This window comes from Mandrillus leucophaeus, unplaced genomic scaffold (genome assembly GCF_000951045.1).
Source record: "Mandrillus leucophaeus isolate KB7577 unplaced genomic scaffold, Mleu.le_1.0 Scaffold915, whole genome shotgun sequence".
Classification (NCBI taxonomy): Eukaryota; Metazoa; Chordata; class Mammalia; order Primates; family Cercopithecidae; genus Mandrillus; species Mandrillus leucophaeus.
The window spans coordinates 655,203-677,883 of NW_012109975.1; the positions used below are offsets into that span (position 1 = coordinate 655,203).

The 22,681-nt window shown below is 37.7% G+C and overlaps 1 protein-coding gene across 4 annotated transcripts in view; it reads left to right on the forward strand.

The window, feature by feature from the left end:
• Positions 1–22,681, forward strand: part of NEK10 (NIMA-related kinase 10) — a 281,170-nt gene that overhangs the window by 185,901 nt on the left and 72,588 nt on the right. For all 4 annotated transcript variants that reach the window (XM_011969857.1, XM_011969858.1, XM_011969860.1 and 1 more), the window contains 3 exons: positions 1,034–1,163; positions 2,035–2,105; positions 11,224–11,437. In XM_011969857.1, the coding sequence (XP_011825247.1) occupies positions 1,034–1,163; positions 2,035–2,105; positions 11,224–11,437 (415 nt within the window). The remainder of the gene's footprint in view (positions 1–1,033; positions 1,164–2,034; positions 2,106–11,223; positions 11,438–22,681) is intronic.

Genomic DNA, 22,681 nt, shown 5'->3' on the forward strand with positions numbered 1-22,681 from the left:
GATGTGTGTGTGTTAAGTACTTTTAGTACTTTGTTTTTTAATGTACATTTATTTTAGAGGAAACTTCTATTAGTACAAAATGTCCAAGGGAACTATATTCGTCTCCACATAAATTAAATCCAATTAAATTAAAAAATAAATTCGTGAACCCTTGCAGATTATTTAAATGTTGTGTAAATTGTGTGGCAATTTCAGAAGCAGTGAACATGGTAGATACTGTCATTTCCTGCAACATGTTTAAGTATGGTCTTCCCCCTACTTTATATGCTAGAGCTGAATAGCAAAGGGGAAGGCTCTATCAGTCAGCTTTTTCCATGTTAACACCTTATCATTAATCACCACAAAGTTTCAGTGGCATTCAACTTCAGAATCACAGGTATGTGAGTCTGCTAGGCTCGTTCTCCTCCAGACTGTTGGTATATGGGTTGTCTGGGGGCAGACTGGTTCTGTGTGTCTTATGCTGGGCCCAGGCTGCGAGGGTGGAAGCTACCTGGGACACATTCTTCCTCTAGTAGTGGACTGAAGCTCCTGGAAGGATAAATGGAAGTCCTCAGTACCTGTTCAGACTGAGGCTCTCATCAGGCTCATTGTCACTTCCACATTCCATTGGTCAAAGGAAGAAATCACAGTCAAACCAAAGGCAGGAGCGGATGATGAACACTGCCCAGAAGAGGCTACAGCAAGGGTGGGATGTACAGAAGCTCCCAGAGCAGCAAAGAACTGGGGCCAGCAACTCCATCTACCACAGTGGGCTTGTTCTTTCTGGAAATACACACATCCTTGGATGCATACTAGGTGATATTTATATGAGTTATTGGTATTTAGTGCTTAAGCTGGAATTGCTTGATATGCTTCCGGGTTCATCTGAGGCTGGGAAATTTCAAACAGACTTTTTGATATCCTTTCCTGAAATAGTGATTATATTAAGCATTTCAGATACTTAAAAAATAACTCCAATATAGCTTGAAAATTGGATCTTTCTGAGCGGATTCTCCCTTCCTTAGTATGTATTAATGTCCTTATTTTATGTCAGCCCCGAGGTACTGAAGAGTGAGCCGTACGGGGAGAAGGCTGATGTCTGGGCAGCAGGCTGCATCCTTTATCAGATGGCGACTTTGAATCCCCCCTTCTACAGCACTAACATGCTGTCCTTGGCTACAAAAGTAAGCAACACTGTGAGACAAAAGGGTCTCGTGTAGCTAAAAATGCAATTCCTTTTCTTATTAAGCAGATCTTTGTGATTTTTATATAACTGCCCATTAAAGGCAAGAATTGTTTTATCAACTGCATGATCCAGTTTATTTTTTCCACTTTCTTCTAAATATATATCTCATGTAATGGCTTATTTCCCTCTATAATTGTCTTTATTTATAATACAAAATTATTTAAAGACTTTTTGGTCTTCTATTTTTTATTCATTTTATTTATTTATTTATTTATTTATTTATTCTGAGACAGTCTCACTCTGTCAGCTAGGCTGGAGTGCAGTGGCATGATCTTGGTTCACTGCATCCTCCGCCTCCATGGCTCAAGCAATTCTCCTGCCTCAGCCTCCTGGGTAGCTGGGATTACAGGCATGTGCCACCACACCTGGTTAATATTTCATTTTAATTTTTTTAGTAGAGATGAGGTTTCACCATGTTGGCCATGCTGGTCTTGAACTCCTGACCTCAGGTAATCCACCTGCCTTGGCCTCCCAAAGTGCTAGGATTACAGGCGTGAGTCACTGCACCTGGCTGGTCTTTTATTTTTAATTGCAGTCTGGACTACTCACAACCCAGCACCTTATATTATCCCATACACTATTTTATTATGAATCGAAGGTTAATTTTAACTCAGCTTGGAGAATATAATTCCATGTTCAAGAACTGTGTAATTGATGCAAATGCTTTATTTGGTTGGGATTTCTGACTAAAATTTGTGTTTGAAGTTATACTGCTTAATTAGTAGCTCTCAGGTTATGGTCAAGTATTAACTATTCAAAGACATCTGTGGCCCCTTGACTTCCATCACTCTAGTCTGTTTGTTTTGCAGATAGTGGAGGCGGTATATGAACCAGTGCTAGAAGGTATCTACTCTGAAAAAGTAACAGACACCATCAGCAGGTAATTAGTCTCGCAGCTTCAGACATGTAGGGACAATCAAGAAATACCTCATGTCTATAATAAATCACTATTTATGGATAAAAGCTCATGAAGAGAAAGGGTCCCCACATAATCCAAATCTAGAAAGAGGTTTGTGCATCATCAGTAACAGTGACTATCTGGAAGCTACTTAAGTGTCCAAGAGGAAGTAGAGCATTCACTTATTATGCAACCACTAGAACGATTATTTGGAAGGGTTTGTAACAACCTGTAAAACACATGATGACATGTGGGTAAGACAAATATGATGTAAAACTTTTTGTAACCGTGACAAACCCCATAAAAATATGCAAAAAATTGGAAAAAGGCCAGACAAGAACACATGAAACAAAAAGCCATGTTAGATGATAAAGTTGCAGGTACTTTTTCATTTCCATTTTTAAATTGATAATGTGATTTATCATAATTTTTCAAAGAGAATCAGGAGCTCTAGCTATCACTATAGCAGGAGTTTAATGAAAGTCATTATCTAGTTGCACTTCCAAAGTTTTGGCCAATCCCTGCTGGCCTGTCACCCATGCTCCCTCCCACTTCCCCTCCTGTTTTCTCTGCTCCAGCCACATGGGGCTTCCCACTAGTCCTGGCATGCACCCTCCTTCTAGACTTTTGCCCTTGCTTTCATGGTTTCCTACAACTCTCTTTCCTCAGATATATGCATGACACAGGCCCTCACTTCATCTGGGTCTCTGCTAAAATGTTCCCCACCCTGAGTGCCCCCCTACCTTGCAGTACTCTCTAACCTCCTTGCCTGCTTTATAAAGCTCACGGCACTCATCATCCTTGACATATTACACATGTGCATACCTGCTTTTTGTTTATTGTCTGTCTCTTCCCCACCAAAATGGAAACTCAAGAGCAGGGACTTAGTCAGTTTAGTTTGTAGCTTTTATTGCCCAAAGCAGTGACTGACGCAGAGTAGACCCTTAATAAATATTGCTTGTATGAGTAAATGACTCATGTATCTCACTGATTGCTATTTCTGGACCTTCTTGGATACTTAAGTTGGGTACTTAAGGTGGGTACTTAAGTTGCATCTTGGGTACTTAAGTTGGGTACTTAAGTTGATGGGATTTCTCCATCCCATCAAACTGAGCCAAATCCTCAGTATTTTGGATTGTAGAAATTCTGGAGTCACCCCAGATAGAATCTTTTTTCATCTGCCTTCTGAGTCTTTTAAAACTTGGGCTGGTATCTGTGCTAGCACTTAGCTCCATCTCTGATGAAATATAATAGATGTATTATTGTGACTATACCCCTTTCCCTTTGATTTCTCCTCCTAGCCATTGTTTATACTAATATTACTCCTCGCCAGTTTTTGTAGGATGATATCTAAACCTTTCTTTCTTTGGCACAATAGTAATCTACAGTCTTCTTTTTTTAATTGATTTTTTTTTTTAATTTTTAAATTCAGAGGTACATGTGCAGGTTTGTTATGCAGGTAAACTTGTGTCATGGGGGTCTGTTGTATAGATTGTTTCATCACCCAGGTATTAAGCCTAGGCCCAATAGCTATTTTTCCTGATGCTATCCTTCCTCCTACCCTCAACCCTCCAATAAATCCCAGTGTATACTGTTCCCCTTTATGGGGCCAGGTGTTCTCATCATTTAACTCCCACTTACAAGTGAAAACATGCAATATTTGGTTTTCTGTTCCTGCATTAGTTTGTTAAGGATAATGGCCTCCAGTTCCAGCCATGTTCCTACAAAAGACATGGTGTTGCTTTTTATGGCTGCATAGTATTCCATGGTGTGTATATACCATATCTTCTTTTTTCAATCTAGAATTTATGGGCATTTATGTTGATTCCATGTCTTTGCTATTGTGAATACTGCTGCAATGAACATATGTGTGCAAGTGTTTTTATGATAGAATGATTTGTATTCCTTTAGGTATAGAACCAGTAATGGGATTGCTGGGTTGAATAGTAGTTCTGTTTTTATGTCTTTGGGGAATCACTACACATTGTTTTCCACAATGGTGGAACTAATTTACACTCCCACCAACAGTGTATAAGTGTTCCTTTTATGCTGAACCTTTCCAGCATCTGTTATTTTTTTTAGCTTTTTAATAATAGCCATTCTGACTGGTAAAAAATGGTATCTCATTGTGATTTTGATTTGCATTTCTCTAATGATCAGTAATGTTGAGCTTTATTTCATGCTTATTGACTACATGTATGTCTTATTTTGTGTAGTGTCTGTTCATGTTCTTTGCCCACTTTTTAATGGGGTTGTTTTTCTCTTGTAAATTTGCTTAAGTTCTTTATAGAAGCTGCATATTAGAAATTTGTGAGGTGCATAGTTTGCAAAAATTTTCTTCTGTTCTGTAGGTTGTCTGTTTACTCTGTTGATAGTCTCCTTTGCTGTGCAGAAGCTCTTTAGTTTAATTAAATCCCACTTGTCAATTTTCTTTCTTTCTTTCTTTCTCTTTCTTTCTTTCTTTCTTTCTTTCTTTTCTTTCTTTTTCTTTCTTTCTTTCTTTTCTTGCTGTGCAGAAGCTCTTTAGTTTAATTAAATCCCGCTTGTCAATTTTTTCCCTTCCTTCCTTCCTTCCTTCCTTCCTTCCTTCCTTCCTTCCTCCCTCCCTCCCTCTCTCTCTCTCTCTCTTTCTCTCTTTCTTTCTTTCCTTCTTTGTTTCCTTTTGAGATGGAGTCTTGCTCTGTCGCCCAGGCTGGAGTGCAGTGGCGTGATCTTGGCTCACTGCAACCTCCACCTCCCCGGGTTCAAGCGATTCTCCTGCCTCAGCCTCCTGAGTAGCTGGAACTATAGGCCCGTGCCACCACACCCGGCTACTTTTTTGTATTTTTAGTAGAGACGGGGTTTCACGGTGTTAGCCAGGTTGGTCTCGATCTCCTAACCTCGTGATCCACCTGCCTCGGCCTCCCAAAATGCTGGGATTAGAGTCATGAGTAACTGCGCCAGACCCCCACCTTGTCAATTTTTGCTTTTGGCATCTTTGTCATGAAATTTTTGCCCGTGCCTGTGTTCTGAATGGTATTGCCTAGGTTGTCTTCCAGGGTTTTTATAGTTTTGGGTTTCACATTTAAGTCTTTAATCTGTCTTGAGTTGATTTTTGTATATGGAGTTCAGTTCAGATTTTTGTAAAGGGGTTCAATTTCAGTTTTCTGCATATGACTAGCCAGTTATCCCAGCACCATTTATTATATAAGGAATCTTTTCCCCATTGCTTGTTTTTGTCGGGTTTCTTGAAGATCAGATGGTTGTAGGTGTGCAGCCTTATTTCTGGGTTCTCATTTCTGGTCCATTGGTCTATGTGTCTGTTTTTGTGTCAATACCATGCTATTTCAGTTACTGTAGCCCTGTAGTATAGTTTGAAGTCAGGTAGCATGATGACTCAAGCTTTGTTTTTTGTTTTTGTTTTGTTTTCTTTTGTTTTGTTTTTTTTCTTAGGATTGCCTTGGCTATTCAGGTGCTCTTTTGGTTCCATGTAAATTAAATTTTTTTGTTTTTTAGTTGTGTGAAGAATGTCATTGGTAGTTTGATAAGAATAGCATTGAATCTATAAATTGCTTTGGACAGTATTGTCATTGTAATGATATTGATTCTTCCTATCTGTGAGCATGGGATATTTTTCCATTTGTTTGTGTCATCTCTGATTTCTTTGAGCAGTGTTTTGTAGTTCTCTCTGTAAAGCTCTTTTACTTCCTTGGTTATCTGTATTCCTAGGTATTTTATTCTTTTTGCAATTGTGAATGGGATTGCATTCCTGATCTGGCTCTTGGCTTGACCCACAGCCAACGTTATACTGAATGGGCAAGAGCTGGAAGCATTTCCCTTGCCAATCAGCACAAGACAATACTTCAACATAGTATTGAAAGTACTGGTCAGAGCAGTCAGGCAAGGGAAAGAAAGGGTATCCAAATAGGAAGAGAAGAAGTCAAACTATCCCTGTTTGCAGATGACATTATCTTATATCTAGAAAACCCAATAGTATTGGCTCAAAAGCTCCTTAAGCTTATAAACAACTTAACAGCGAAGTTGCAGGATACAAAACCAATGTGTGAAAGTCACTAGCATTTCTATAAAACAACAGTGAAGCCGAAATCTATAGTCTTAATTAAGGGCCTCCAGCTCTGAAGACAGGCCTACCTGGGGCTAAGTCATGTAAACTGCAGACTCTAAAAAGTGATTTGAGGCCAGGTGCGGTGGCTCACACCTGTGATCCCAGCACTTTGGGAGGCTGAGGCAGGCAGATCACCTGAGGTCAGGAGTTTGAGACCAGCCTGGCCAACATGGTGAAACCCCATCTCCACTAAAAATACAAAAATTAGCCTAGGCCTAGTGGTGTGCACCTGTAATCACAGCTACTTGGGAGGCTGAGGCAGGAGAATCACCTGAATCTGGGAGGTGGAGGTTGCAATGAGCCGAGATTGAGCCATTGCGCTCCAGCCTGGGCAACAAGAGCGAAACTCAATCTCAAAAACATTTTTTTAAAATAAAAATAAAAATAAAAGAGTGATTTGACCATGATTTCTGCATCCCTGTTTTCTGATCTAGTAGAATGAGAATCATAATAGTACCAGTCTCATTAGGCTGATGTGATGATTACACAAAGTAACATATGCAAATCACTTAGGGTAGGGCTTGCCGAATGGTAAATATTTGAGCAATTTTGGCAATCATCATGGTTAATATTATGGGAAATGAGACGAACCTGTCTTTAAGTCATTTGATTCCACAAACACTGGATCATGCCTTGCTGCTAAGGAATCCAAATATATTTAAACTGGTCACCTCTATGATTTGTTACTGTTTTCTGTTGTTTTTTGGAAAGTACCTTAAAAATTGATGGAGTCATCAGAGGTGTCAAGACAAAAGTACCATATTTGCGCATTTAATTTCTCCTTTTAATAGGTATTTGAGTGCCACAAAGGGCGAGGGAGGGATAGTGCAAAGAACAAGGTACAGAGACATTGGTCTGATTTTGTGAGTCTGGGCAAATAGGACTGTAAATCTCTTCTGAAACTAATAGACCCTGGCTATGGCTACCCAGGACTCTTGGGGTTAACATACTAGTAGGGGAGTCAGATAGCAACATTAGAGTGTAAAGGTTTAGAGCATCACCAGGTTCTGGAGTCAACTGGATTCTAATCTCCGCTCTTCTACTCAATTTAAGTTCCCTGAGGCCCAATTTTCTCATCTATGATGTGTGGGTAGCAATAGTAATTACTTTGCAGCAGGACGAGTCGCAGACAAGAACCCCTCCGACACTGAGTTATAGAAGGAAAGGAGCTGGGAGCATCAGCAGACTCACGTCTCCAAAAACCGAGCTCCCCAAGTGAGCAATTCCTGTCCCTTTTAAGGGCTTACAACTCTAAGGGGGTCTGTGTGAAAGGGTCGTGATCGATTGAGCAAGCAGAGGGTACGTGACTGGGGGCTGCATTCACTGGTAATCAGAACGGAACAGAACAGGACAGGGATTTTCACGATGCTTTTCCATACAATGTCCGAAATCTATAGATAACACAAGCAGTTAGCTCAGGGGCTGATTTTTAAGTACCAGACCCAGGCCGCAGTGCTGGGCTGTCTGCCTGTGGATTCCATTTCTGCCTTTTTGTTTTTACTTCTTCTTTCTTTGGAGGCAGAAATTGGGCATAAGGCAATATGAGGATACTCTCCTCCCTTAACTTCATGGGCTTGTTTTAAAGCTTAAATAAGATAATGCTTCTGACACACTTAACACAGTACCCAGCAAGTGGTAGGCACTCAATGAAATTAGGTATTATTATTATTATTAATGATGTTGTATGATTTACAGAATGAAGTCTATAAAGCAAATTGTGATAAATGTAATGAAAAGTGGTAAAGGGGGCAATGAGAGATTACCTCATTGCCAATGAGAGGACCTGTCTTACTCTGGGAATTTGGGAAAAGTTTCTTTGAAGAAAGGCCGTGTAATCTGAGACCTGGACAATCATTAACTCTCAAATAGTAAGCAGCATTTCACAGACCAGCGTCTGTGAAGGCTTTGCTGAGGGCAAGAGCTTTTTAACTTGAGGTTTCTTTTAATTCAAAATACTAAGATGCTATAATAAGTTAGAACTGACAATTCAATTTTATATCTGATAATAAATTAAGATTGCAGGGTGCATTCTGTAGTAAATTGATTTTTATTTAAAGTTATTTAAGACTCCTCATTGTCTGGGTTTACATTCCAAATAAAGTTTTATCTTTAGAAAATTTGACTTAAAACTGAAATCAATCATGAATTATATGCAATTGCATATTTAATTTGCTTTGGATTTTTAGTATTAAAAAATTGAGTTCTGAAAGAATTAGGGAACAAACTCAAATTTCCTATTTTCTTAAAGCAATGATGCAAGGGACACATAAAGGCAAGTGTTCTTAATGATCAATTATGACTCAGCAAAAGATCAGGCTCACAGCCAATCTTTAGTAATTTGATACAGCCTTTGAAATAGAAGATAGCTCTTGACAGAAATGTTTATTATAATCATTCCTAAACAATATATTGTTTCTAATCATATATATCTTCTTTCCTCTATTTTACTATCTTCTCATTATTTTTCACATCCTTGTCAAGTAGAGCTCACACAGTTTGCATTTCTAATGTGCAGTATCTTTCTTTTTTCCTGTTTGCTCATGTGGTGTACAAGTACATTTGTTATTGAAACTTGTCTTTCCTAGCAGGCCTTCAAATTGGGAGAATAACTTAGCAACCCTGAGGAGTTTGGGGCAGAAAATAACTATTTTTTGTTGTTGTTCTGCTCAGTACCAGGATTACTATTTTTACCTACCAGTATACTATTAAGAGAATATTGTCTGTTTACTTTTTAAAAAGGAAGAACTTATCCTTTTATGCATAAAATATTCTATTAAAACAATTGCTTTATTTTTCTTTCTCTGTGCCTGGTTGCATAAGCTGCCTGATGCTTTGCTTCAGAAGCAGTCATGAGGACTAACAAAGTTAATACTTTCAGCTAGCTCCAAGGACAAATGGATCTTTATATTTTTCACCCCTTTCAATTCTTTATATTTTAAAACATGACATGAATGTAATTGAACAAGGTATCCTTCTAATTCTTTCCATCTGGCCTCTCAGAGTGGAGTGGGGACAAAGTGGATGAGGTGAGAACATCCCCAGTTTTTTCTAGGACCAGATCTTATGCTTATTTGTTTACAGAATAATTGGTAGACAATCTTTAGCATGTATTATTACTCTGATTCAGTTGCTTTTAAGAATTTCTCTGAAATACCTAAGCAGGGAGTCATTTCAGAGCAACGAGGCTATCCTGGAACTTCTAGTAGGAAATGTTCCTGGGAATCCAAAAGTCTATGGCCAAATATTTTGGGTTATAGGTAGGTAAACTTTTTAGATGTTAGGCTGAGTTTGTTTGTGGATTTATTCATTGATTCATTCATTCATTTACTGAATACCTATCAGGACTCAGATTCCATTGTATGTGCTGGGAGATCATAGTGAAGAGGACACATGTCCCTCTTCTGAAGAAGTTTCCAGTGTAGTGGTGAAACAGACCATTATAATAAAATAATTACAATAGTTTTAAGTACTTAAGTGCAAATGGTGCAAAAAGAATGTACAAAAGGGGCTCAGGATATCTGTCTGAGGGCAATCGAAAAGTATTCCTAATGGAGCCTGGAAAAAGAGTGGGATTTTGGCAAGTATATAAGAGATGATGGCTGGGAAAGATACCATTGGCAAAAGAAAAAAAAATCAAGCATATGGAATAAAATAAGCAAACAAATGGGGGTATAGGACAGGTGCCATTTGGGGAAGTGCAGATAGTCACAATGGATGTGTTGCTGGAGGAGGGGAAAGAGTGGAGGAAGGTAATGGCCAGTTCAAGAGAGACCTTGTGTAGCATTCTGGGAATTTTAATTTTATCCTATTGGACCATGAGAACTATTGAAGAATTTTGAGTAGAGAAATAATGTAGTCAGATTTAGGAATATTATTCTGGTTAGCAGTTTACAGTACAGACCAGAGGCAGATGAGAAATGAGTGTGTTATTTGGGAGACTCCTTCAGTAGTCCAAGTAAGTGATGTTGTAATAGCCAAATAGCTGTGGGATTACAGGGGAAGGATGTGGATTCAAGAAATATTTAGAAGGTAGAAGTCACAGGACTTGGTGTTTGTTAAATGTAGGAAGGGATGGAGGATACATACAAGTGTGGATTTTCTTGTCAATTTATTGAAATTTTACAATGTGTGTGCCCTTCACAGAGATTACCTCATTCAAACACCTTACCAGTTTAATGAGGTAGATACTATAATCATCCCATTTTATAGGTGGGCTACCTGAGACTTAGAAGCTATGTAACTTGCCCAGGGTCTGACCTAATAAATGGTAAATGAGGTTTTAAACCCCAGCAAAATGATCCAGAGCTTGCATGCTGAGTTATGATGCTAAACTGCATCTTCTTTTTGGTGCCTTTTCCAGTAATGGCAAATACAGGACTAGGAGAGTAACCTTAGGCAAGGAGATGACTATATGCTAGGAGAACAAAGGCCATTTCCATTCCCATGTGCCATAACATATAGCTATATAATTTATAAAACTAGCTTATGTTGCTTTTCTGTTTTTGATTTTTAAAAAAGCTCAGCTGATAATTCAGCTGCTAATATTACCTTGAAGCAGTTTAAACATCTGCAGTCTAAGAATTTGAATATCCGCACTAATGAAAGGCTTAGATACTGGGCTTTTTTTTTTTTTTTTTTTTTTTTCATCTGCCAGTGAGTTAGCAGTGATTTCAGAAAGCAGCCAACCCGTGCAGGAGAAGATGATCCCATCTGCCCATCCTGAGACCCAGAGAACATCTTCATGCTCAGCCTGGAACCCTTACCTTCCAGCCCAGGTGCAGAGCATAGTGCTGCCTCCTTTTCCTTCCTTAGCTTTCCAAATGCCTTTTGAGAAGTCTTGGACTCAAAGCTGTGCTTGATATCCATCTTACCCCCGGTTATCTTAGATGAAAATGCCATAGTGGATACACAGTGGAGTTTAACCTTGATCCTTTACACTCTGTGGCCTGCTCCCAACATTGACCAGAACGTTATAATTACCTAATGTTATCTTAGGTGCCTCACTCCTGATGCAGAAGCTCGTCCAGATATTGTACAAGTCAGTTCGATGATATCAGATGTCATGATGAAATATTTAGACAACTTATCTACATCCCAGTTGTCCTTGGAGAAGAAGCTAGAACGGGAACGAAGACGCACACAAAGGTATTTTATGGAAGCCAACCGGAACGCCGTCACGTGTCACCATGAGCTGGCTCTTCTATCTCACGTAAGTGCAAATATTTTAATCTGTTCATGATGCACTCCAATGCGCTGTCTGAAGTTGTGGATGCTTGTTTTAAGGAACATTCATTGAAAGTTAGAAAAATAGTTACATGCAATATTTAAGTATTATAGTTACCTATTTATATCCATTTCTGTATCTTATACATAAAATAATTAAATTTAACTGACCTTCCTAAGAATGAACCCATAATTTATTGTATTTTGCAAAAATCAGAGGTATCACAAAGTTCTCTTAGCGAGGTTTAAGTTGCAAACTTTGTAAAATTAACAGTGAATACTTATATTTAATTTCTTCAGCAATCTGACTGTAACTTTTGGGAATATAGATGAAAATGTTGTGAGTTAATTCAGAGAAGGAAATAACATTTGCCTTTAAAATTTTTCATATTAGTCTTTGCAATCTCTTTCGTTGCTATTTGTGGTATTGATAATGTTGCCATGCTTCAAATCAGAATATGCTTTTTATTTTTCTTGCCAAGAACCTTTAGATTGTTTTGATATTTAAGTGTATTTCTGAACATTGCTTGGAAAAGAGATGCCAAAGCTACAAATGTCCACATGTGCAAGTGACGGTGCCAGTGATGCTCCTGTTGCTGTCTCTTATTTTCTTTCTTCTGTGTCTTTTTTGCAATCACAATCAATGTTCTGTTGTTTGCTTGTGCTTTGGGCCTCTACCCAGTGGCGACCTAGTAAGGGGCCTTTCATCCTTTTTTTTTTTTTTTTTTTTCTGTCTCAGGGGTGGGCCCAAGGCAATTGGATCATAAAACTCTTTCTTAGGGTACCTGGTCATTAAATTCCTTCCCAGGATCCTAAGGACCTACTCCATCTAAGCTGGGAAAATTATGTAAGAACTTGGTCTCAAAGAGGCAGTTCTGATTTCTTGAATAACAGTGTTTCCAGTGAACTCCTTTCTGAATATAAGGAAAGTACTGCTGTTTAGTGGGTTTGTCTTAAGGTATTTGGAATCCAGAAGTTGAAGATTTAATGTAGTTTTCGTTTGGGAAGGAAACTCTTTCATCATCATTGCCTTAAATGCTGAGCCTAGCTGTAATTTTGCAGAACATTCCATGATGATTATTTAAGTTATACGTTTATGTAAAGGAGCATATAACTTTGAGTTATAGCCCTTACTGAACACAGTAAAATCTCAGACAGGGAGTTAGAGCTCACTTTGCTTTTTATTTTACTACCTGACTTCCTAATAACTAGGCAACAATGAGAAACACATCATTCTATGTATGTCATGTTGCATTCTAACTAGATTATTCCTAGTAGACTAAAATGCAAGAGATTTAGCTATTTCTATATATCTTAGATATTTGGGGCCTTCTGTTATTAAGTTCCGCACTACCAAGCTACTTAGCTAATTTCCAGTTGTATGTGAAAGAGTCATTTCATATTAGATTCATGTGGCTGATGTGGGGCTGAGTGGCATTAGTTTACAATGTAACAGCAGAAAGTCTGTTATCTTTAGCAAAACACCTTGAGAAGGACCATTACTTATCTATTTATTGGTACTTCTCAGCTTAAAAAATTCTTTATTATGGAAAATTTCAAACGTTTATAAATGCAAAGATTGCTTCCTGTACCCATCCCAGCTTCAACAGTTAGCTATTCAGGGCTAATCCTGTATCATCTGTATTCCCACCTGCTTCCTGTCTTCCCCAGATTATTCTGAGGTAAATCCCAGATACCATATAATTTCCTCTATCAATATTTCCATGTGTATTTGCAAAGTCATTTTAGCTGTAGAAATTTAGCTCTCAGGCCATCGCCAGGTAAAATAAAGGGAGAGCTCTGAAGCCAAGGGAGGGATTTTAATGTTCCAGAGGTCGTATACTCATCTGTAAATTAAGGGGTGGAAGATATTATCTACCTCAGAGGGTACTAGGATAAATGAGTTAATGTGTTTGAATATACTGTATGACTTTAAAAGTGGCTTAAATTGTAAGATAGCATCAATTATATAAAACGAGCATTGCTTTTGTTAGAATAGTTTGTTGATGGAACTTGTTAATCTAGTGCCATCTTGTCCAAGGAGTCTCTACATTAAATCCATATGTCAGGCATACAGTTAATGCATATTTATTAGCACCTGCTGCTAGCCAGCCTCAGTGTCCTCATTGAGCATTCAGGTTTTTATGGACCATAGAGAAATGCTTTACTTCAAAGCAAAGTTTATATTCCTGCTTTAAACAGTCATACAATACTTTCTCCTTTTGCACTATTTTAAGTCTACTAATATATTTTCATTTCAAGGTTAAGCAAATGTTAACTAAAAGGAAAAATGCAGCTTTATTCAAGAAGCAAGAAGGAAGTAAGATTGCATTTCATCAAAAGATAGTATGCAGTTAATTGGCATTTTTCTCACTGGGGACCAATTATTATTTTTAAAAAACTTACATCTGTACCACTGCTGCAGAAAAACTATAAGTGTAAAATTTTATGACTCTTTTTTCTTAAGGAGTATTATGATTATCTCATTTCAGATATAGTGGAATGTTCTCCCAGAGCAGTTAATATCAATAATGCAGTTACACAATCCAATGATAAATTATAGTCAAGGGAAAGAGAAATTAGTGGGTTCAGTAGAACTTTATGAATTCCCAGCATCAATAAGGAGATCCATTGTGAATTACTGAAATTTGCAAATTAGTGAGTAACCAAACGATAAGAAACATTAAAGGCTTCTATTTCATGCGGAAGTATTCTATTTACTTTCATGTTTTAGTCTATTCTTAATTATGGTAATTTTTATAATGGTCTAGTGCAGGTAAGTACTAATATATATTTTAGAAGGACAGAGGAGTCTTCACTAAAATGTTCACTCTGTGTACTGTGGTTTGCCCACTATGAAAGTGAAGCAAACCTTTCCTTTTGAAGAATGTTTTCTGATTCTTATAACTTAAAATAAGAGATCATAAGGAGAGCGTGGAGTTGAGAATGATAAGAATTACGCAGAGCAAAAGGAAGTAACATTTTAACTTAAATGTGCAATAATTAGAAGGGTATTGTCATGTAGAGGGTACTGTGGCATCGTAATAGTGAAAATCATGATCCGTGTTTTGGCACTGTTCACAGTGTAGTGAACACTGAGAATCATTACCCTATAGATCTTATATCCCTGGCAGAAAAATCAATTAAAGACATTTCTGAAGAGTCTACTGCTTATATCTTTGCCAACAAATACAATAATATGTATTAAAGAAATTCAGTCTGACAAAACCTGGAGAATCAATAGGAAACTTCAATTCCATTAGAATTATTGGGAGTTTGTAGATACACCTCTAGACTAATACTTAAATGGGTGAAAAAAGCATATTTCTACATGCAGAAATGGAGCAGAATTGAGTATTCCAGGGAGACTGAAGAGAAATCACGAGAGAAGCATGCTGTCAGTGCGAGGCTTGCAGGTATCACAGCTTCTTTTCCAGTGATAGTTGACAGGAAGTTTATCTCCACCACCCCTATTTAAAGACTGAATGATGATTTCTTTTTACTAGTTTAGTAAGTTTGTTCAGTTTGGAGAACTGCTTTCACATCTATAACACAAAGAGAGAAAGATTGAAACTGCCTGTGGTATATAACTAATACTGAAGGAACAATGATTTGTTGGATGTCTTCTGAATGTAAGCATTACGCTTGGTACAGTGAAGTTTATAAAAAATTATAAACAGTGACCCCAGTCATGAAGTAACTGATAATCTACTTGGAAAGACAAGATAGATGTGCATATGCAGGAGGTATTTTCTAATGATTCCAAACAGTTTGGGTAAATAAATGAGATAAGAGAGGGAAATGAATAAATGAGGCCTAGGGAGGCTCTCAGAGCCAAACGAAGATAGGGTCTTGACAACTAGATAAGGAATAAGGAAGTCACTCCTGGATGGAAAAGAATAACATAAGTGCAGGCTGGGCGCAGTGGCTCATGCCTGTAATCCCAGCACTTTGGGAGGCCAAGGCGAGTGGATCACGAGGTCAGGAGATTGAGACCATCCTGGCTAACATGGTGAAATCCCGTCTCTACTGAAAATACAAAAAATTAGCTGGGCGTGGTAGCGGGCGCCTGTAGTCCCAGCTACTCGGGAGGCTGAGGCAGGAGAATGGCGTGAACCCGGGAGGCGGAGCTTGCAGTGAGCTGAGATGGTGCCACTGCACTCCAGCCTGGGCGACAGAGTGAGACTCCGACTCAAAAAAAAAAAAAAGTAAGTGGTGCAGAAACTCCAGCTCAGCTCACTTCATACTAAGAATCAAACTTAGAAATGGAATTGTTTTATGTTTTGATTGCACAAAGAAAGGGAAACCAGGAGAAGTTAAAAGAGTTGTCCAAGGTCATCCAGATAGTTAGGGACAGCCCCAGGACCGAAAGTTGGTTCTGCTGATTTATAACGCGTATTTTTATATGTGTAGTCTGAAAAGCCTGGGGAAGTAGGCTGGAGCTAGGTGATGGGTGTTTGTGAATACCTCATTAAGCTGTTTGAATTAAATCCTGTGGGTAATGTGGACTAAAACTTTGACTTTCTCCAAAATACCTAACAACCAAGTTGCCAAACTGCGGGCTAATTATTTCTTTTTTTCTTTTTCTTTTTTCTTTTTTTGTTTTTTGAGACAGAGTCTTGCTCTGTCGCCCAGGCTGGAGTGCAGTGGCACAATCTTGGCTCACTGCCAGCTCTACCTCACTGGGGCTAATTATTTCTTATTGTACTTACCTGCTTTTTAATGTTTTTTACCCTCAGTGTTTTCCATTACACTCCTCTGTCCTGGTTTCTGTCTTCTCTCTTTGAATACTCTTCCTCATTTTCTCTTCCAACCCTGGCCTTTTAACTAAATGTTCTGCCTCTCTTGCGCTTCCCTTGGTTTCCGTCTAGTCCCATGGTATTTCATTTCATATGAATTGAGATAAAAATTGGTGTACAAGATGGGAACATTATTTTCTATAATTATGTGTCATTTTGTTTTGAACCCCTGTTTATGCTGGTAGCAGAAAATGGTGATAATAGTCAGGATCAATTATATCAGTCTCTTTTGGTATAAAGGTTTCTTTACTATCCAAGGGTTCTCTTCTCCATATCCTCTTCCAAAGATGGCAGCAGAGTAGAGGAGAGAGCTTAAGCATCCCCATGTTGATGGGAGAGGGGCAGGGGCTCTGGTCTTCTTCTATTGGCCCCTACTGAACTTAGATAACATGAACCCTGTGATTTTGGGATGCTGACCTCTGTCCTTATTAAATGTTTATGGCATCTGTAACTCATGGCCTCTTTAATCATCATGGTTTAAACCCAAGGAATTACCCATGATGCCTCAACTCCCACCTTGGGGTTACTGTTTTTCATCCTCTGAGGCTTGATTGTGACTTTCTTGGCATTCTTATTTTAAACAGCCTGCTCTGTGGCCCCCAGTGCCGTGATGGCCAAGTGAACTCACCTGCCAGCCCCAGAGCTGTCTTCTACATTGGCACAAGACACATGGGGGCTTTGGATTCCCATTCACACCACACACAGCCCATGGGGAACTCACTGGCACTAGACAACCCTATCTCAGCCCCATCAGCTCCAGTGGCTTCTTCATCCTTTTCTGTTCTTCTTTCCCAGATGCCTACAACTCAATTATTCATTCAACAAGTATTTACTGAGTGCCTAATAGGTGTCAGGCACTATGTGTACAAAGTATACCACAGTGAGCAAAACAGACAAGGACTTTACTCTCATGGACCTTATGTATATAGTGTTATGATGATCATGAAGCTTCTTGGAAGCGCTCAGTCTTTTCTGTCTGCACCCCAGCTTCCCCCTCAAACCATCTGTGTATCTCCATCAACAGCCCAGCTCTAAGCCCAAGGTTCACATTTGCTGGAGTGGATGTGAGAAGGAAAAACAAGGAGGCTTGCACTTGCTCTTTTATTTTCTCTTCCTTCTGGCAGGCTCTTGTTTTGAGCTCCAGAAGAAATTTCCAGTTCCCACCTTTCTGCCAGAAGCTACCCTTGCATCTATTACATCCTTCTTTTTCTCCAGGTATTTTTTTCCCCTATCTTCTCCTGGGTCTATAAATCTCAGCCTCATAAACTGGTCTTAATAGTAGAAGAAAAGAGCTCTGGAGAAGTGCACAAAATTTTCTGCAGAGGCAAGATATGTTGGGATGTGTTTCACAACATAATTTCCACACCCATTTGCTGGAGAGCACCAAAGCTGCCTGTCTGATCTCAGTCTCTCCGTGTGCCAGACCTGTATTTTGAACCCAACATTTACCTGCATGTCTAACAGGTACTTACGCTCAGCAAGTGCACAGTGAATGGATTCTCCTCCCTTGATCGGTCATGTTCTTTCTCCTCATATCACCTTAATTGTAATCTTGACATCTTCAATTCACTCTCTCTGAAATCCTTTATTCATTTTGTTAGCAAGCTCTACTAATTCTGTCTTTGAAATGTCTGACAAATCCATCTTATCCTTTCAGTTCTCATTCTCATTATCTTGCATTGGATCATTGCAAGATCCAACTTTCTTGTCTCTAGTTTTTTCCTTACCTCTAACAAGTGATTCAGTCAGTATATCACCTCTGCACTGTCCACTAGGGGCCATTAAGAAATATGTGTACTGGGGGTGGGGTGGTACAATTGTTGTTTATCACTGTTAGCAGCCAGGGATGCTGGTATGTCATACACATGACAGTCCTGCACAAATGTGTGAAACAGAACCAGCAGTAGATACATATTCAGATATTTATCGCAAGGAACTGGCTTACATGATTGTGGGGACTGATGAGGCAAGTGCAAAATCCACAGGGATGGTTGGCAGGAGGAGCAGGCTGGAAATCGTGGTCATGGGCTGAAGCTGTTGTCCACAGGCTGAATCCCTTCCTCATCTCAGAGATGCCTCAGCTCCACTTTGGAGACCTGCCACCTGATTAAATCAGTTCCATCCAGATTATCGCGGATCATCTCCCTCCCTTAACCATCCTCTACATTCCTACCCAAACTATTTTCCAAAAAAACACATCCGATCTTGGTAAATCGTTTCATGCTTATGACAATAAGTAAATGCTCATGTAAAGAGTCCTAGAAATTTTCTCTAAGCTTTTGGTGGATCTAAAAAAAGATTCCTATGATAATTTGATATTGCCAGAGAGTCAAAATATGGCAGACATAAGTGTCATCTTCAATTCTATCTACTTTGGAGGACCAGGCTGGTAGAGCAATTATTAGCACAGTTTATTTTTTAAATTCACAAACCATTCATAACTGCACTTCTTTGTTACAAAATTCTTATTGTAGTTTTCTGATATAATCTATGATTTTTAGCAGACATTGACAGATACTGGTATTTTTCATAAATTCTCAGATGTCTTTAAAGTTGAGCATATAAGAATTGAGCAGATATGTAAGCATTTAGATTCTCATTTTTTAATACAAATAAAAAATGTGCTATTTATTTATCTGGGTTGCTTTATTTTTATTATACCATATGTCATTTACAATTGCTGAGCACACCACTAAAGGCATGTGTCTGCAATCCTCTGCTAGGAGATTAAATTAAGCCATGTAGAAAATGATGTGTTTTTAAAGGACAATATTTTTGTGAACATCTTTGCTTTTATTGTCTGGTTAATTGTTGACTGAATTTCCCCCAAGGCTGTGAAAATGCTGCAAGTAATGATGTAGGAAGAGAAATATCAGGAAAAATCATGACTTGATTTGGAAATGTTCTATGCTTATTATGTTATATGAAAATAAAGCAATGCCTTATAGGCTTCCTCACAAATACAGACACAATTCTCACATCCACACTACAATTCTCTTTTTTATTGACATATAATTTACATGTAGTAAAATGTACACATCTTTAAGTGCCTAGTTCAATGGCTTTTGGCACATGTATAACCTCCACCCCAAAAAAGAGTCAGAACATTTATCTCACCTCAGAATATTCCCTTAAGCCTCTTTCTGTACAGTTCTCTGCCCCAGCAGGAAGACTGGTGATTACTGTCACTATAAATTACTTTTGCCTGTTGTTGGACTTCATTTAAATCAAACACATGTGCTCTTTAGTGGCTGGCTTTTTTTCCATGACAAAATATCTATGAGATTCACCCATGTGGTATGTATTAGTAATTTGTTCATATTGCTAGGCAGTGTTAAATTATATGACTACACCATAATTTGTTTATCTATCCTCCTGTGATGAACACTTATGTTTTCTCCAGATTTGGAGTTTCATAAGACTGTTGAAAACATATTTACAAAAAGACCTATACAAAAATGTTTATAACTTTTTTCTCTGAAAGACCTAGAAATAGAATTTCAGGGTTATAGGTAGCTGTATGTTTAACTGTTAAAGAAAGTACCAAATAGTTCTTCAAAATTGTACTCTTTAACACTTTCGGAAGCAGTATATGAGAGTTCCAGGCGTTTTACATCCTTGCCAATATTTGGTACTGTCAGTCTTTTCAATTTTAGCCTTTGCGGTGTAATGATACTTCTTTCTGGTTTTAGTTTGCATTTTCCTGATGATCAATGATGTTGAGCACATTTATGTTTGATTTTTAGCTATTTATATATCTTTGTGTGTGTGTATGTGTTAAATATCTGTTCAAGTATTTTGCCTGTGATTTTATTGGATTACTTGTCTGTTTGTGTTGATTTGTAGGAGTTCTTTATATATGCCAGATAATGAGCCTATTGTCAAACGTATGTATTGCAAACGTTTCGTATAGTCTATGGCTTGCCTGTTTTTTTTTTATTAATGGAATTTTTTGGTTGAACAGAAAATTTTTATTTTGACAAAGATTTATTCATGTAATTGTCTGTGGTGGCCAGTGCTTTTTGTCTCTTTTTGATGAAATTGTTGCCTACCCCAAAGTTGCAAAAATAGGATTGTTTATATTTTTGTAAATGTTTTAGACCCATGATCCCATTTGATTTAATTTTATGTATAGAATAGTGAGGAGATTGACTTTTTTGGTGTACATTTGGGTATCCAGTTTTTCCAGCATCACTTATTTAAATGTGTGGTCTTTTACCATTGATTTTGCTAAGCATCTTTATTGAAAATTGCCTGACAATATATATGTAGATCTATTTACCTTTTTCTTTTTTTGTTTATAGATTTTTTAAATTTTAAAGTTTTAGTTATTATGGATACATAATAGTTGTACATATTTATGATGTACATGTGAAATTTTGATACAAGTATAAAATGTTTAACGATCAAATCAGGGTAATTGGGGTATCAACTACCTCCAACATTTATCATTTCTTTGTGTTAGAAACATTCCAATTGCATTCATTTAGTTATTTTAAAATATACAATAAATTATCGTTAGCTATAGCCACCCTATTTTGCTACCAAACACTAAATCTTATTCCTTTTATCTTACTGCATTTTTGTACGCAACCGTTCCTTTTTCATCCCCCCTCTCCTCTCCTCTTCCCAACCTGTGATAATCATTATTCCACTCTCTATCTCCATAAACTCGATATTTTTTAGCTCCCACGTATAAGTAGGAACATTTTGTATTTCTTTTTCTGTGCCTGGCTTATTTCATTTAACATAATGTCCTTCAGTTCCATCCATGTTGTTGAAAATGAGTTCATTCTTTTGTATGACTGAAAAATTTCCCATTTCTTTATCAATTCATTTGTTGATGGGTACTTAGGTTGATTCCAAATCTTGGCCATTGTAAATAGTGCTATAATAAAAATGAGCATGCAGATATCTCTTCAACATACTGATTTATTTTCTTGTGGATTTATTTTTTTTTGGATAAATACCTAGCAGTGAGATTGCTGGATCATATGGTATTTCTATTTTTAGTTTTTAAAGGAATCTCCATACTATTCATTATAGTGGCTGTACTAATTTACATTCCAGTCAACAGTGTGCAAGCGTTCCCCTTTCTTGCAGATCTATTTCTGAACTCTATTCTGTTCCATGGATTATATGTCTCTTCTTAGACCAATACCACACCATTTTGATTATTGTAGCTTTTAAAAAATGTTTTATTTTAATTTTAATTGGCAAAAAATTATATATATTGTATACAACATGATGTTTTGAATATATATACATTGTGGACTGGCTCAACTGAGTTAATTAACATATGCATTACCACACATAGTATCATTTTTGTGGTGAGAACACTTAAAATCCAGTCTCAGTATTTTTCAAGAATACAATATATTGTTATTAAGTATAGTCATCTTGCTGTACAATAGATCTCTTGAACTTATCCTCCTATCTAACTGAGACTCTGTATCTTTTGATACTGTAGCTTTTTAATAAGTCTCAAAATAAGCCCTGTAAGTCCTCCAACTTTGTTGTTCTTTGTCAAATTTGTTTTGGGTATTCTAGGTCTGTTGTATTTCCTTATTAATTTTAGAATAAGTTTGTCAATTTCTTCAAAAAATCATACCTACAATTTTTATTTTTACCCTTTGCTTTAACATGGAGAATCTTGGCAACATTTTTAAAAAATCAGTCTTTTATTTTACTTATTCAACAAAATTTATTAAGCATTTATTCTTTCCTGGGACCTATTCTAGTATTCTCCTAGCCACAGACTCCCTCCTTCATAGTGAGGGAAGACAAATAATAGATAAATAAAACTATATTTAAGTGCCATGAACAAAAATAAAAGAAGGCAAAGTAATAAAAAGTGATTGTAGACACAGGGAGACAGGCTTTTTTAAAATTATTATTATACTTTAAGTTCTAGGGTACATGTGTACAATGTGCAGGTTTGTTACATGTGTATACATGTGCCGTGTTGGTGTGCTGCACCCAATAACTCGTCATTTACATTAGGTACATCTCCTAATTCTATACCTCCCCGGTCCCCCCACACCAAGACAGGCCCTGGTGTGTGATGTTCCCCTTCCTGTGTCCAAGTGTTCTCATTGTTCAATTCCCACATATGAGTGAGAACATGCGGTGTTTGGTTTTCTGTCCTTGCAATAGTTTGCTGAGAATGATGGTTTCCAGCTTCATCCATGTCCTACAAAGGACATGAACTCATCCTTTTTTATGGCTGCATAGTATTCCATGGTGTATATGAGCCACATTTTCTTAATCCAGTCTATGATTGATGGGCATTTGGGTTGGTTCCAAGTCTTTGCTATTGTGAATAGTGCCGCAATAAACATACGTGTGCATTTGTCTTTATAGCAGCATGATTTATAATCCTTTGGGTATATACCCAGTAGTGGGACGGCTGGGTCAAATGGTATTTCTAG